Source organism: Suillus plorans (assembly GCF_016647745.1).
Source record: "Suillus plorans strain S12 chromosome Unknown HD556scaffold_106, whole genome shotgun sequence".
Lineage (NCBI taxonomy): Eukaryota > Fungi > Basidiomycota > Agaricomycetes > Boletales > Suillaceae > Suillus > Suillus plorans.
The window spans coordinates 121,493-137,637 of NW_024537490.1; the positions used below are offsets into that span (position 1 = coordinate 121,493).

Here is a 16,145-nt window from a genome sequence, read left to right on the forward strand (position 1 = left end):
ACTACGCGTAGGTGTGACCGAAATACGCAGCCGCATACGAGGAGGTCATGTATTTGAAATCATGATACGACATTGCAGCCAGTTCCCAAGCTTGGCACAAGTGACTCTCGCTACCTTTGGAGGCCATTTGGATCTTTGGCAAGTTCGTAGGAATGGGTCATGTCTGGTGCCTTGCGCACGAACGTCCTTGAAGTATTTAGTCTTGTAACCAGTACTTGAGCTTCAAGCTTCAGTAGTCACGACTCACGTACTGCCGCATATCATATTAATGCGGTTAGTAGCGACGAAAGTACCATACGTAGTAGGTGACGAACAGTGCCCTGGCAGGCCGCCGTGCCACTGCTTGTTGAACCGCCTCCGCTCTTCGTGTTATCATATATCTGGGACTACCACTTTTTTGCATTGTTAAATACCCTTAGCTACTGTGTCTGAAGCCAGGCACGGTACTACGACGAAAGTCCGTGGATAATTTCCAGCCATTCGTTTCACATGTCACGGCCTCAGCCTTTACTCTCCTTCGAGGTAGATACCTCTGGACAAGACACTTCCCTCAAACACGACGATTTTGATTCAGAGGTCCGGAGAACTTGGTATCATTACCTACCGCTATGTTGTACGTCCTCGCACTCCATGGTTTCCTTCATTGACACACTCAAAACATCCCCAGTGCTACTTTTCCTCATGGTAGCTCCCTATCCTTCATTGCTCATTGTACTCGTAAACCACTATCTTCTCACATTGAACAAGCCCACCGCCTTCGTTGTTCATTTTTTGATCACTTTTACCCTCGAATTCCTCGCCTTCGCCTCCCTGATGGTTTGCGTAGTTCGTGATCCCGGTCCAGTATACATGGACGCTTCCGACCACGATCCTATCCATCAAACTGAAGATATGGGCCTCACAGAAGCTTTGATGACCATGGAGAATACTGACGACGACTGTAGTCCTGACAAGTTTTGTCGGAAATGTTGGGTACCTAAACCGGAGCGTGCGCACCATTGCAGCGTATGTGGCCGCTGTGTTTTGAAGATGGGTGAGTCTATACACTTCAGGCAAATACGCTACAGGCTTACCATCCTAGATCATCACTGTCCTTGGCTCGGAGCTAAATGTATCGTAAGTGATAGAGTAAATCTGCGGTATGCCTTTATAAAGTCTCACTTGCAGGGACATAGAACATACCCAGCATTCGTTCACTTCTTGACTTGCATCACTGCCTTCTCCGCATACGTCGCTACTATATCTATATCTGCAGTCTGGTGGTCTTTCGATAACCCACTTCTGGTGCCGGTAAGGAGTTTTGGACGCGCTTACTGAATTGACAACTCATATATGACTGTCCACTGGCAGGACGAGTCTACTCCCGTTCATGAATTGTTACTCGCCGCTGCTGGCGTGATTTTCACTCTGGTTGTTGGTTCCTTCTTGGTATACCATGTCTACCTCATCACGTAAGTCAAACTCATGACCTTTAGGCTTATCATTCCGTGCGCTAATCGCAAAGTAGCACTAACCAGACCACTGTTGAAGCTCTGTCACCATTCTTGTTATTGAGATATATTCCTCCGTTACCGGTGTCCATGAAGTTGTCTGAACCTCCAATGGAAGAAGAGCTATCATACAATCAACGTAGAGTGGTCCGTGATGCACATAGGTTCGTGCGCATGTACGACGTCGGATGGCGAAGAAACTGGGCGCAAGTTTTCGGATGGAGCAAGCCGCGAGGGTGGCTTTATCTGCTTCTCATTGGGGGCTCTGTGTGAGTCGTTTTTATGCACCACCTTTCTTTGGCAAACTCAACGAGTGGATCCATGCAGGAATGGTGATGGGCGGTCATTTCCACGCAATCCACGCTCACAAGAGATGCTATCCCAGCTCGCGGCCCGCCTCGAGAAAGAAGCTTGAAATAGAATTGGGTGACTCGGTATATATCACTTTATTAAGTATGTTGCGGAGAGGTAAGCCCGTTGGTGTTGCCAGTTTGGCAGAACTAGTGGTAATTCTGCCTGGCAGATGGCAGAATCCGGCAGAATATCAAACTACTGCAGGGGAAATGATGTTTCCCAGTGACACCCATGCATTGTCATATCTATACATATAGTTGAAATTTTCCGACGCAGCTGAACATCGGCGATTCTGCCGTTGGGCCCGTAAAAAATATTTTTGCCTCTGGAACTTCAGACAGTCACACAATGTCACATCCGCCCGACACAAGCTCCGCTCGGCATCGCCTTCAAGTGCACAGGCTTCGTAGCGTTCATGACTCTAACTAAAAGCTAAACAATTAAAAAGGTTTTATTGAATGTGCATTATGAACTGGTGTAAATTTATGAGGGGTAGGATGACTGAGACAGTGTGGTACAAAAGAAGGTGCTGCAAAGGTGCAAGTAGGTGGCGTGTAAGACATGGGATCTATCATCTTACACACCACCTACTACCTACTTACTCCTTTGTAAAGCACGAGCATGGAGAAGAGTGGTAAAACTTGAGTTGAGGCGGCACCAATCAGTAATCCAGCTTCCTGTGACGGGCTTAACAGTCGGCGCTTCCTGGCAGCACTTTGAATTGATTGGTGGTGCCCGGTTGCACGATCATGTAGAGTTTGGAAAGAAACCTAAACAAAAGATGTGAGTTCATCGAAGCACATTATCCCCGATCTCACCTGGTGAGCCTGGTGAGCCTTTGCTGCGGCCCTAGAGCTCTTATACATTCCTCCTTGAACTCCAATAAGGGCTTCTTGAATCCGCGACTCGCGCTGGAAGCCTGAAGCGTTTTGCTTGAAGTTAGGGTATGGCATGACCCTATGAGCACAAATCTGCTAATGGTGAGTGGTTCGGCAAACCTGAAACTCCGCTACGGCAGATTCGGCTTGGTGACAAGCAGACTTTGGCTCTGTCACACCTAAAAATCATTTCTCGACCAATTTCAATTATTCAAGTTCACGGTGTACGATGATATGCGGTTGGACAGAATATCATTTGAAGCAGAGTTGAGTGAGATATTGCAAAGTGTCCGAACCAGTGGTTGACCGAAGTTGGCTGTTGGCCGAGTCTGCCATCGTGATACGATGGAAGTCAAGGCCCCCTTTCAAACCTTTAGCTGAGGTGCGTCACTGCTCTATGTACTATTCTGTGCCTCACACCTTCCATTTGCAGTGTACCAGTAATGATTTCAAAACATGGAAATAAGTAATACGCCCGTGTACCATCGTGTAACATGTGCATGAATCTAGTTGAGGCATAAACGCTGGCCCTCCGAACTAATTAATAGGACCCTACATGTCGTCGCCTGTCTATCTGGCACGTTGGTGTTTGCCACAGTGCGGCATGCTACCCAAGTTGCGGATCAGTAGCTCAGCTATTTGACAAGTCAAATTATGAAGAAGCTGGTATGTATGGTAGGTATGGCTACTCCATTCAATACGTATCCATCATCGTCGAACTTGAACCAGGTGTAATCGAAATGGTCCCAATGAAGCGCACAGGTGCACAGTTTACCGTCTTTTATCACTCCATTGATTCACGAGCTTTTCTCATGCATACTCATACAGTCTAGTGGCCAGTTGAGAAAGGCGATGTCTTGCAAGCTGCTACCACGTCTTTGATTTGGTCTCTAAGACAATTATTATATAACCAACGCAACTCACTCGAATCCCTGTATACATCATGGGCCTACGACTTATAAAGGGAATGTCCCATGGAATCCTAGTCCTCCAGATCCCCAACGGTCACTTTCCACATCTGTTGCCCACAGCACAACACCATGAACACTCTTCAGATTGTCGATGTTCGACTCCATGACAAGTCCTCCGATGCTGCCAGTGACATCCAGTCGCAGGCTATCAGAGGATTAATGACTGCCACGAATGAGAAGACCTTGCCCACCCTGATTCTATACGACGAGCGCGGCTTAAGGCTATACGACAATATCACTACCAAAGCACCAGAATATTATCTGTTCGGTGCGGAGGAGCAAATTCTCCAAGACCATGCTGGCCAAATTGTGGATGTCATGCACCAGCATACTGGAGGTATTGTTTTGGAAGAGGTCGTACTTGAGCTTGGGGCTGGGTGAGTTTTGACTCTTTACTTTTTTCTGCTGCCTCCTTCCGCCTGCCCGCTGCGGTCATAGTAATGACTCGGCCTTAGTGCACATGACACTTTGAATATGTCATCAACACTCTCAGCGTTGGAACAACTGCTGACAATTTTTTTACTATAGCGCATTGCGCAAGACTTCCCACATTCTACATGCGCTCACCAATCTCGTCCCTGTCGTCCCGCCTGCTGTACCCATCACGTACTACGCGCTTGATCTTGAAGAACGTGAGCTCAAGCGCACTTTGATGGAACTTCACGAATCTGCAGTTGGTTCTATGCTTGTCGGCAAGATAAAGGCGCAAGGCATGCTTGGAACATACGATGATGGAGTCAAATTCATAGAAGAAGGTGGTCTTCAACAACCTAGCATTACAGACGACGCTTTGCCACTCTCGTTGGGGTCTTACAAGCTCGACAGCACTTGCCGGGACTTCTCCCTGGCCTCGACAGGATCTTCTTTCCCTGATTCGTCTGACACTGAGATAACATCTCCGTCTACACCAGGAAATATCCAGACCCCCTTACATTTGCTCTTCCTCGGCTCCTCGTTAGGCAACTTCAAACGTGGAGAAGACGCCAAGTTTCTGCGAGCGTTGCCATTGGAGCCCGGCAGGGATACCCTTCTTCTTGGCTTGGACCATGATAATGGTCGCAAAGAGATTGAACTTGCATACAACGACCCTCAAGGTTATACTCGAGATTTTATTTTGAATGGGTTGAAGACCGCTGGGAGGGCACTCGGAGACGAGTCTATGTTCGCGGAACAAAATTGGGAATATGTGAACACCTACAACGAATCCAAACGTAAGTACCTCTTGTCAGTGCGAGTAAAGACCAATCCAGGTAGCCTGTTGGATTAGGTTGTCATGAAGCGTACTATAGGTGCACTCGTACGCATGACATTAACCCCCCGATGGCGCCCAGGCCGATTCAATTTTTGGAAGGCGAACTTGTCAATATGGAAATATCGCACAAAGTACGTTGCACACCTCGAATGAGGTGGGGAATAACTCACGAGCAGCGAGCCTAGTATTCGGAAGCTGACATATACACGCTGTTCACTGAAGGCAAAGTGCGGCCCATCCAGCGGTGGATGGATAACACGGGACGTTATTCACTTTGGCTTTTAGAACGTCCGCCATTCGCATTTCCTTTACTAGACTCGCCATCGGTGGTGCCTGACCATACCACTAAGTTCGGTATACCCTCGATAGAAGACTGGAGCGACATGTGGACTGCTTGGGACTTCGTCACGCTGCGGATGATACCTCCTGCAATGCTATTCCAGAAGCCGATTGATTTGAGGCACATCTGTCTGTTCTATCTCGGTCACATTCCAACCTTTCTTGACATCCACTTATCTCGTCTTCTTGACGAACCTCATACCGAACCTCAGGAATTCAAGGTCAGTTCAAATTCGAAACAGGTAATCAGCGGCTCATATCTCATCTGCAGTACATTTTCGAGGTACAAAGTAATCATATACCTGAGAATGGGTACAGCTAAATCTGATTGTAGAGAGGCATTGACCCCAATGTTGACGACCCAACACAATGCAACCATGTTCGCCTTATTATTTTCGTTCATTCGTCTAGCCTAATCCTATCCCTAGCCTCATTCAGTTGTTCCCACAAAGGATGACGATTGGCCATCACTCCGTAGTATTCTGGCCTTCAGGAATCGTGTCAGGGAGCGCCTTAGGAAGGTTTATAGCGATATTGCTGAGGGCAAGATCTCCTTGACTAGGAAGGTGGCTCGCGTCCTGTTCATGACGTTCGAGCATGAAGGTTTGCATATCGAGGTAACGTTGCCTATTTGGAAGTTGGTTTGATATGCTGAGGTTGCCTCAAGACGCTCTTGTACATGCTAGTTCAGTGCGCAGGGACGGGAACGATTCCTCCACCCGACTTTTCTCCTCCCCACTGGGAGTTTCTTGCAGCGCAATGGCAAAGAGCACCCAAACCTGCTGTAGCAACCGTTGAAATAGGTCCTTCAACTGTCACGCTTGGCATTAACGACATTGAAGCAGAAGACACCGATCCTGCGAAACGCTGCGATGTCGCTGGTCATATCTTTGGGTGGGACAATGAAAGCCCAACTAGACAGGTCGAAGTCAAAGCATTCCGTATTGAGTGGCGGCCCGTGACGAATGGAGACTTTTACGAGTGTTACAAGGGTGTCGGACAAGGCAGAGTCAAGTTCCCCGCGAGTTGGGAGGATCGCAATGGAGAAACCTGTGTAAGGCGCACTTATCCTAGCTTCCGCGTTTAATCTCAACACACTGCAGGTGCGAACACTATATGGTCCAGTTCCCATCAAGATCGCCTGGGACTGGCCAATCCTTACTTGCTACGAGAATCTTTCAGTGTATGCGAGTGTCAAGGGCGGACGCATCCCGACTGAACCAGAATTGAGACTCTTCCTTGACAAATTCTCCTCTGGGTATGAAGAGGGCGCCAACGTTGGATTTAGGAACTGGCATCCCGTCCCGTACGTATACTCTCCCGTGAATGATTAGACTACTAATCATTTCATATTAGGGCTACTACCGGCAGAAGCAAGCACGGTGGGAAGGGACATAATGGAGGGGTGTGGGAGTGGACTTCCACCATCTTTGGCGGGTACGATGGCTTTGTAGCATCGACGCTGTATCCGGGGTAAGCACGATAAGTTCTCGTATAACTAGCTGACCAACGTACTTCACTCAGGTATTCCGCTGATTTCTTCGATGAATCTCATAATGTGGTGGTATGTGTCTTGCCTGAGTTATTCTCCACATTCTCTTATTACATTTATCAGATTGGAGGATCATACGCGACCATTCCTCGTATTTCTGAAAGGAGGAGTGTACGCAACTGGTACCAACGGAATTACCCCTACTGTTGGACGAGCGCAAGAATCGCTTACGACGTATGAAGTACACAGGCCACACGAATCCTGTTATGAATTCTTGGACACATCGACACCTGTAATACTACATAGCTACATATATGCACACTGTCCCATTGTCCCATTGTCACAAATCCAATCAGGGCACTCCCTCGGTTTTCGTATCCAATACCTCCCAAAATGAAGCTGGCTCTGCTTCTTCGTTAACCTTCACCAACGTAGTTGCCACTTGCACATGCTCTCCCTCCTTGGTACGTTTATCATTCAAGTAATTTTGAGCATACTGTAGTGCGAGTCTTCGTCGGGGCTCTGGTACGTTCTTCCCTAGCCAAGTGTAGACCGCCGGGAATGCATGGTCGTCCAAGATATAAACACCATCAGACTGAAGTGAAGTTTTCTGTACAGCGACAGCGACGACCTGCCAGCCATCGACGTCTCCGTTCAGTCGGTATAATGCCGGGGGATCGACCGGAGTCTCTAGCGGTACGTCCAATACAGGAGAAGTGACTCCCGCTGCTTCAAGGAACTCTGCTTGGTCCGGAGTCCCCTCATCTGCACAGTTATCATTAATACGCACGGAACCACAGCTCAGCCGATTAACGCACTCACCAAACACTTGAAATTTAGCCTGAGGAACCCTCCATTGTCCCAAGTACATCATATATTCAGCTGCTTTGTACCTCGCCCAAGCGGTACTCTTCTTGGTGTTAAATTGCCAATAGAGTGGACCTTTGTCGAGTACGTAGACAATCGCCTGGCGCATAACCAACCCCTCGAGAGGTATTTCACGCACTATAAGCTGTTTCCCGTCCTCTGACCGTGTTTTGAGCACCTTACCACGCGTCGTGACCATCGTGTACATCTTCTTTGCATCTTCAGGCAACATGGTGAGCACGCTATGGAATCCCGTCGATACGCCCCCATGCAAGATCATGAAGTGGGGGAAGTAGGATAAGTATCGAGGGGATTCGTGGTTTTGGATCTCGCGGTATTGCGTCACGTTGCCTCCGAGGTCTGATGGGTGCTCTAAGCATCCATTCATGCTCGGAGTGTATGATAGGATGACGTACGTTCCTCGAGCTCAGCAGCCTTGAATGCAGCTGTGGCAGCTTGATCCAGAATCGTATCTTCTCCTTGCCAAAAATGCAGATCGTATCGGAGCGGGGTGTCCTTCTTGCCATCAGGCTGGTACGTCTGTATGGAGAGTTAGAACCTCTCATGTCCCAATCCCAATCGTCGCCACTCACATGCAAAACAATATACGAATCGCCGTCATAGAAAGTCCCATATTTCTTCTCGTGTTCCACCCAGTCGCTACAATCAACGATCGCAAAGTTCTCTACCCTCCATATTTGAAAACCAGGTTTGACACCAGCTTTCGCCCAAGCTGATTCTTTGGCGCCAGCGTGTTGGCGGACGCGTCTTTCGAGCTGTACTGGCAATCAACTGTCAAAGCGTCAACAAAGCGGTCCTGAAACTCACATCGGAGCCTAAAAGTGCAATACTAACGTCGTACACAGGCATTATACGCAAAAATCGATATTCACGATGGCGGTAGGGTTAGAGGGACGATGAACCAGATAGGGAACACAGTACGCCACACGTGTCTACACAAAGCGCCGGAACAGCTTTATTAGCTTCTTCATCGCGGAATGGAAATAAGCTGTGGTAGAATAAGGCGCTTATCCATAGTGCACTGCCATCATCGCTTGAACCGAATTATAGGGAGCTATCAGAAAGAGAGGTATCAAAGTCATCGATTATCGTCTCATCTTCATCTTCTGAATCTTCTGCTGAATCTTCTCCCCAACGTCTTATTGTAAACACATCTGCTTCACCCTCTGCTCTCAAAATACTATCCATGTCAAGTATCAGAAAAAGGCCGTGCCGAGACAATATTGGGACTTACTGATCAAAAAGTGAGATCGTCTCATTCTCCCCTTCATCATCCTCAACATCTTCATGCAGTGTCGGATGTGGCCCAAAAAGTGCTCGTAGAAACATTCTTTGCGCTGCTAGATCTTGTGGTTGAAGCATCCTCACAGCCGGTGGAGTAGGAAGGAGATTTTGAACAGCAGGCGACGAAGGCGTAGGGCTATGAAGTATGATTTGTCGTTCGACGCCCGAAGTCGCGATATGTAGCAAGGACGGATGAATCGCGACAGAATTTACGATTGATTTATGCCCTTCAATTGACTGTCAGCAATAAAACCCCTAAACTGAGGATGATTACCATTCAGTCTCGCTAATGGCATCGATATTTCATAAGGCACGTATCTGCTCTCCCACTTGCCTTCCGCAAACGCTAGTACTTGCACGTCAGGCATCCCGTCCGGATATATGACTGTGCACACTCACCTACAGTATCCGGCCACTCGCGGGCATACCAGTCATGAGGGGTGATCTCCTGTCTAAGCCCTTGCAAAGTCATCAAAGGAGGAATCCTCCATACATAAGCCCTGAAATCATCAGACCCAGCACCGTACATATTGTCTTCATCCATGCCAGGACCACCGAAAGCGCCTGACTAGACGCAGTGAGCTGAGGTGCAATCTTGACGCGAAGAAACGAAGTGACATACTTTCATCGTACATGAATTGGTGTATGATCGTTGGGGTGGAGAGATAGGGGTTCCATCGGGAGTGTTACGACCTGTGCATATAGCCAGGGGATGTGGATCTGACATGTCATATATCGTTGGGAAATAGTGCTAGAGCATGCTAAGAAAAACCTGAAACTGGAGGGGAAAAGCTTACAAGGAACGTCACGGCTAATTTGCTTCCTAGGGAGAGTATGAAGCAGCACGACACAACTTGTGGTCCAAAACCCACCATCGCGATCAAAAGTCAAACTGCTGCTCTCTGGATTACTAAGATAACCCGCCGACTTTCTCGACAACTTCGTGTTATACTATCACTCGTCTCATGAATCAATCTATAGCAGCAGTACCAGAGACAAACATACCACTCTCACGATCCCATCATTCGACCGTCTCGACAACGGCCCAAACGTCATCCTCGTATCCCGGAGACAAACATGCCCATGCACGTCGCACGTCGCAAAAACATGCTCCATAACAGGGTGATGTTGCACGCCTGTGAATGCAGCCGTATGTTGAAGCGTCCCCTGCGCCGCGCTCATTCTGCCTCCAGCACGGCTGTCATGCAATACGAGTTTTCCGTCTTCGCTGTGAGATGCCGATTTAGACTCGGATACGGGCGAGTTGGAATAAAACGTGCCTAGCGCTGATAAATATCTCGTCTTCGTATGGATGGCATGTAAGCGCTCGGACGCTATCCTATGCTCCTTGACGTCATTCCGAGTCTCATAAAAAGTGAGTGGGTGCTTACATCGTGATCTCCGTACCGTTCAACGGAAGACGACCAACCCCTCTCACCAATACTAGTACTACCAACCTCCCGCAACGTCGAAACATCGTACTTCAAAATAACATCATCTGCTCCTCCACTATAACAGCTGATCAACACTGTAACACAACACACGACATGATACGAATCCTTACCTATACAAATACTGATTCGTAGCAGAGAAATCAAGCGCCAGTACATTTCCCTATCCAGCCATAAGCACCGATGACCAAACGATGGACAAAAAAAAACTCACCATAGGCCCGGCAAAAGCATGCCCTGGACATACCACATCCTCCTGACTGAAATCCCAAAGCAACACGCGACAATCGTCTCCAGCGCTTGCGAGCCATCTGCCATCGTGCCTTGAGAAGGCGAGGTAGTTGACGCATGATTTGTGGGCTGTTAGTTTCCTGTGAGGGGTAGGCGTTAGATGCTATTATGAATATGTGATGAGCAGTAGGGTGGGCATGCATGATGCAATGCTTAAACTCAAGTTACGATAATGGATATTATGATATTAATGTGATGCGCGCGATGATAAATGTGATACATACACACGAAGGACACGCGCAGCACCTGCACCGCGTACACAGGACATTCACACATCGAAGCATGACGACACATACACATACCTGGAATACGAAAACCCACACTCATAAAACTTCCTCAACGCATCCTTCCTTGCAAGATGGATAGATCGTGAAGTCAACGATTCCGTCGGACCAAACTTGTTCAAGGTACGACGCATGTGCATGATGCGTGTTCGTGTTCCTGTTCCTGTGCGTGGTCTCGTCGTTTCATCAAATTCAATCGCGTCGAGAATCGAAGAACCATCAATATTAAAATTATGAGATCTCGGGTGTTGCGGGGCGGACGGGGCGTTGGAGGTCAGCGTGATGTCGATGATGTGGTGGTACTGGTTCCGTGGATACGATAAGCAGCTTGTACTAAACTTAAATATGCTTATAAGCGCTTAACCCAGGCTGTAAAGTTCGAGAACAGCTGTCGATCGCGATGAATAACGAGCGCGAGCAGAAAGCATACAATGCTACATACACGATATCGACGAGGGAATGATACAACTACTATATAACAGTGCATTACGCACGTGCGTACTCGATAGATAGATAGATAGATAGCAACGGCACCGAGAGAGGGGGGGGAGAGGTTTACTCTAAAGGAATCGGAACCAAAGAGCGACAGAAATAAAAGGGAGGAAAGAAAATTACTCGAAAACACTAGCTAAGATACTTCCTACACGTCAAGATAACCTGATCCTAGCCTATGTACGCATCTATGTATAACACCCTCGCAAGGGTCTTTTCTATGTGGAGTTTTGAAAACATGAATGAAAAGAGAGGGGAATGATGAGAACAAGCAGGAAATAAGGTATTAAGAAGTGGATTGATGTTGGAGCAGTGGGTGTGAATAGATTGTTTGCAGAGGGGAATCAACCAACGCGACGAGCACGAACCAAAAAAAAAAGAGCAAACCAACCAAAAAAAAAAACCAAAAGCAATAAGGGAGGAAGCACATCACCTCCCGGACCTCGTAGCAGCCTCGAACTCCTTGAAACCCGGAAGCTCCACCTTCCTCTTATCACTACCCGTGCTCATAAACGTCCCTTCATCTTCACTACTGCTCTCATCCTCATCCATATCCATCGGAAGCCCATCCCCATCCCCCTCTCCTCCCTTCTCCCTATCACCCGCACTCTCACTCGCACCTAAATTCAAAGGCGGTAGAGTAATGGGCGGTGAATTGCTCCTCGAAGTAGGAACCGAACTCGACACAAACACATTCGTCGTGCTTCGAGCCTTGCTTTTCAGACCCAACCCCATACCCATACCCCCATTCATACCCAAATGATGTGAATTCGGCCAGCTCGTATTTCGGGGTGGGTGGCTAGCGTTGATGGGCGTCATTCCGAATGCCATCCGGACAGAATATGCGAGGTGGTGGTTCGTGTGGGGGTGGGGGGGCGAATTGGGTCTTGAACCGCTCGGACTGGTAGTCATCGTACTGCTCTCAAACACTGGTTTAGAGCTGTACATCCCGCCCCCCACCAACGGATATGTAGAACTCCCAGGGCTGCTTCCACTACTACTCGGCCCACTTGAAAGTTGGGGCGTCGGGAGGTTATGTAAGGCTCGCTCAGAAGCTTGGGCTTGGGCAGCAAGAGAGAGTTGACCGGGGTATGTTTTTACATGTGGAATCGGCTCGAATGAACCTGAGCCTTGTTTTCGGGAAGCTGGGAAAAAAGCACCGCGGGTTGGGGGACTGCTGACGATGCTGGAACGACGGGAACGTTGGCGGATAGGTTCGTCTATAGGGCTGATAGGCACATCCACAGGGGGTAGCGAGATGGGTGACGGGGCCCTTGATGGGTTGGTTGAATGAAGATTGAGGGTGCGAAGTGGGCCAAGAAATGGGCTTGTACTTGGTGTGAAGGTGAATTCTGCAGCTTTGATGCCGGAAGGTGGGGAGAACTCTGCAGGGCCGGGATATGTGGGACGTGATTGTGGATGTTGTGCGGCGTGAGTGTCGGAATCGGAACTCAAAGGAGAGGGAGAATCTTCGTGTGTTACGAGATGCCGATAAGCTGGGGGATGAAGGGTTGAGTTCAGGGTGCGGGGTTTGGGGGCTTCGGGGTATGATTGAAGTGCAGGGACAGAGCGGGGGTCTTGTGACATAGGAGTCATTTGCCAGGCAGGGCCGCTCATTCTTCTTTTTGCTCGCATAAATTTGTCTGAAGATCTGATGTCTTCGTCTTCGTTCCAATCACGGGTGCTTGAAACACCGAAATAGCCATCAGCTGCTGGGCCCTTTAAAGATATTGTTGAGTGGACGGGAGAATTGGAAGCGCTTTTTGATGTACGTCCGCGGAAGTAGATTGCCTCGGCATTCCGGGCTTCATACTCTGCACGGCGAAGGGCCTCTGCATGCCGAGCCTCGTATTCTGCGCGACGGAGAGCCTCTTCTCGTTCGAGTGCGTAAAGCTCATCCATTGCTAGACTGGATAGAGTTGAAAAAGCGGAAGGGTTTGATGAAACTGGGACATGAGTTTGTGAGCGTCTTGGGTGAGAAGGCTCATAAGAGGCCAGTGAAGTTGGACGGGCATATGATTCACCCTAGAATCAGAGGGTTATTTTTATTGGATGAAGGAGAGAAATGGAAGAACCTCATCGTCACTATTTGCTCTACTTCTGGCCTTCTTCTTTACTCTGATAGAAGTTCCTTGAGGGTCTGAGCGAGGTAAGGAATGTAGGTTGATGCCTGGGCCGGTGTGATCATCTATGATTGAGATATCTTGTTTTGCCTTTTGTTTACCTTTGGTATTTGAAGCACCAGACAAAGAATTATCGTTGTTGTGAATGCGTGAATGTCTTGTGAGTTCGTCTGAGCGAGAGAAACGTTTCTCGCAAGATGGAAAAGTGCAGACAAAGGGTTTTTCGCCTGTATGAGTGCGAATGTGACGAGTCTATAAGATGTCGATCATATGAGATCAGCACGTTGTCTGTAGAGAATAATAATAAAAAAAGGGATGATAGGTTTACCTGGTGTTCTAGTCTACTGAAAGCACGACCGCATAGAGGATAAGGACATTTGTAGGGACGAGGAGCGACTTTATCGTTGGATGGAGGTGGCGGTAGTTGAGTCTCCATTGTGGTTAGGATGAAGAAGGAATGAAAAAATGAGGCAGAGTATAAGTAGGCGCTAGAGTATGTAATATGGGGGGTCGCTCGGAGTCCGGGGTAGAGAGAGGCGTGTATTCAACGTGCAAGGGGTCCAACGTGGAAACGGTAAAATAAAATAAATTATAAACTTTTTATTATATAATAATAATACCCCGCCTTATCGTTATCTTACCCCGATATTCTAAGAAAATTGAATACCATGTCCCTCCCCGACTACACCGCATCAACCCCAACCTCCCCCCTCGTTCATCCGCCGACCCTTTATCGCTTTGCCACGTGCCCTATAAGCATACCCCCCTTCCCTTTGCCGAGATCACGCGCCTTCAGTTCGTTTCCTTCTTGCTTGTATCGTTGTCGTATTGACACGATCCACCTGCACAACATCTCAAATTCATCCCAGCAAAGTTCCCGATTATTTACCGCGCAAACAGCGAACAATGTGCTAGAACCATATCTCGGTCCCTTCAATGTAGGCCGACGATAATCTCACAACTCTGGTAACATTGACAACAACTCCACGGCTCCCCCCCCCCCTCTCGGCATTCATCCAAAGAACACGGCGCATCATTCCCAGGCTTCGAGGGTCTAGATTCTATCCCCGCGCAGAGCGAAATGAACGAATGGCATCTCGGATCCCTCAAAGTGTTCGGAGATTCCAAACTCCGGTTCAGTCAACGTTGACGACAACCCACCTACGTAAAGCTCACTCGCCTAGTAAAGACCTTCATGATCCTAGGCTGTGCGGAAATACGGCATCTACAATTCTCCACATGCTCAAAGGCTCCCCCCACATGCCGAACGCCCCTCTCAAAGGAGACGTACACTCAACTCAAACTCAAATACAGGTTTCATCGACAACGTTGACAACCACGCATGTGGGAAAATCTGGGACTATCCCCTCATCCGCCCTTGCTCAAATTCCTCCCAGTAGAGATATCCACGCAAAGAGCATAATGTGCTACTAGCCCATCATCCGAGCATCCAGATTGTATTTCATAGTACCGTACGGTATGACACTCATTATCCCCACAAACGGAAATGAACTTGCACCCCTCAAACCAGTTCTACAGCGCAACATTAATGATGACACCACCGATTCTGGGAAAATACGGGATGTCCGACTCCCGAAAGGCTCCCTCACGTGGCAAAAGTTTCTCCTCATTGCCGGAAGGCTCTCCTCGTATGCCTCAACTTTCCACACCGACATACTTAGAATCTACGCGTCTGGGAGTTTACGCGTTCCGCTTAGCCCACACGCGCTTCCTTTCACACCTTATCCGCTTCATGTATCAGAACGTCAGACTCGGGGTGACAGTGAGAGTAAGTCATGTGCTGTGAGTCATGTTTTGCGTGCTGTATGCTGTATGCTGTATGCTGTGTTCTGTTCTGTTCTGTTCCATTGGGTTGTTGACGAGAGGGCGTTGGTAGGAGACAACGGATTTGTGAACATGTGAGCAAGTCGTGATCTACTTTGAAGGAGGAATTTGACATTAATATTGATGAACTAGAACAAGAACCAGAATCACGTTAACGAGGATGCGTCCTACCGTCCGGAGAAATGTTATTGCAAACTTTGGCCTGTTTAGTATTTGGCAATGGCCCGCTTCTGAAGTTCCGAGCATCCAGATGCCTAAAATCTCGACCGTACTATGCGAGCGTCGGACAAGCTATGTAGGCTGCTACTGTTTCCAACAACACTGTAAAATCTATGGTTACAGTCATGCTCACAGCCCCACCGTCATGCGCACTCCACAGATTTCATAAGGCCACAGTGCCAGCAACTGCGACGGCTTCTCGTCATGTCATGATCCGCGCGATGAGGGAAATGAAGCGTCTCGGAGCCCTTGATGGAGATGGAGACACATCTACAGTGCCACATTGACGACCACACGAACGGTAACGGGAACGTCCAGGAAGGATACCCACGTACCGAAAGCTTCCCCTGGCCCCTGTCCGCGCCAAGAGGAAAATGAAGCCGTCTCGGAGTTATCAATGGAGAACCGACCACACAAAGACAAACGGGAACGTTCGGGAGGGATCTCTCGACTCCTCGTTTATGCGGAGAGAGAAACGAAAATGAAATGTCT

The 16,145-nt window shown here is 48.4% G+C and overlaps 7 protein-coding genes across 7 annotated transcripts; 3 read left to right on the forward strand and 4 right to left on the reverse strand.

Annotated features, from left to right (window-relative positions):
* Positions 1-489: 489 nt before the first annotated feature.
* HD556DRAFT_1249502 (DHHC palmitoyltransferase-domain-containing protein) lies at positions 490-1,905 on the forward strand (the record flags this gene model as incomplete). Its single annotated transcript, XM_041298854.1, has 7 exons — positions 490-613; positions 668-1,033; positions 1,082-1,116; positions 1,168-1,290; positions 1,351-1,451; positions 1,508-1,759; positions 1,818-1,905. The coding sequence occupies 7 exons, from the start codon at positions 490-492 to the stop codon at positions 1,903-1,905; spliced, it is 1,089 nt and encodes a 362-aa protein (XP_041153144.1).
* A 422-nt stretch (positions 1,906-2,327) lies between these two features.
* On the reverse strand, positions 2,328-3,058 carry HD556DRAFT_1314114 (uncharacterized protein; the record flags this gene model as incomplete). The annotated part of the gene is made up of 5 exons (XM_041300883.1): positions 2,328-2,345; positions 2,447-2,614; positions 2,663-2,776; positions 2,843-2,901; positions 3,019-3,058. The coding sequence occupies 5 exons, from the start codon at positions 3,056-3,058 to the stop codon at positions 2,328-2,330; spliced, it is 399 nt and encodes a 132-aa protein (XP_041153145.1).
* Positions 3,059-3,659: 601 nt separating this feature from the next.
* On the forward strand, positions 3,660-7,072 carry HD556DRAFT_103893 (uncharacterized protein). Its single transcript, XM_041295960.1, has 12 exons — positions 3,660-4,070; positions 4,222-4,904; positions 4,961-5,076; positions 5,131-5,505; positions 5,556-5,567; positions 5,619-5,663; positions 5,713-5,901; positions 5,952-6,338; positions 6,388-6,590; positions 6,641-6,757; positions 6,809-6,848; positions 6,900-7,072. The coding sequence occupies exons 1-12, from the start codon at positions 3,763-3,765 to the stop codon at positions 7,014-7,016; spliced, it is 2,592 nt and encodes an 863-aa protein (XP_041153146.1). The 5' UTR covers positions 3,660-3,762; the 3' UTR covers positions 7,017-7,072.
* Positions 7,073-7,128: 56 nt separating this feature from the next.
* Positions 7,129-8,513, reverse strand: HD556DRAFT_1435048 (uncharacterized protein; the record flags this gene model as incomplete). Its single annotated transcript, XM_041305386.1, has 4 exons — positions 7,129-8,003; positions 8,060-8,183; positions 8,237-8,419; positions 8,472-8,513. 4 exons carry the CDS (start codon positions 8,511-8,513, stop codon positions 7,129-7,131), a joined length of 1,224 nt encoding a protein of 407 aa, XP_041153147.1.
* A 195-nt stretch (positions 8,514-8,708) lies between these two features.
* On the reverse strand, positions 8,709-11,114 carry HD556DRAFT_1450528 (WD40 repeat-like protein; the record flags this gene model as incomplete). The annotated part of the gene is made up of 12 exons (XM_041307780.1): positions 8,709-8,844; positions 8,899-9,175; positions 9,223-9,294; positions 9,348-9,516; positions 9,571-9,699; positions 9,746-9,771; positions 9,821-9,899; positions 9,954-10,313; positions 10,340-10,457; positions 10,513-10,562; positions 10,614-10,770; positions 10,993-11,114. 12 exons carry the CDS (start codon positions 11,112-11,114, stop codon positions 8,709-8,711), a joined length of 1,695 nt encoding a protein of 564 aa, XP_041153148.1.
* Positions 11,115-11,895: 781 nt separating this feature from the next.
* HD556DRAFT_1249486 (uncharacterized protein) lies at positions 11,896-14,025 on the reverse strand (the record flags this gene model as incomplete). Its single annotated transcript, XM_041298851.1, has 3 exons — positions 11,896-13,491; positions 13,542-13,841; positions 13,918-14,025. The coding sequence occupies 3 exons, from the start codon at positions 14,023-14,025 to the stop codon at positions 11,896-11,898; spliced, it is 2,004 nt and encodes a 667-aa protein (XP_041153149.1).
* Positions 14,026-14,814: 789 nt separating this feature from the next.
* HD556DRAFT_104803 (uncharacterized protein) lies at positions 14,815-15,936 on the forward strand. The gene is made up of 2 exons (XM_041295990.1): positions 14,815-15,508; positions 15,567-15,936. The coding sequence occupies exons 1-2, from the start codon at positions 15,069-15,071 to the stop codon at positions 15,820-15,822; spliced, it is 696 nt and encodes a 231-aa protein (XP_041153150.1). The 5' UTR covers positions 14,815-15,068; the 3' UTR covers positions 15,823-15,936.
* The last annotated feature ends 209 nt before the right edge of the window (positions 15,937-16,145 follow it).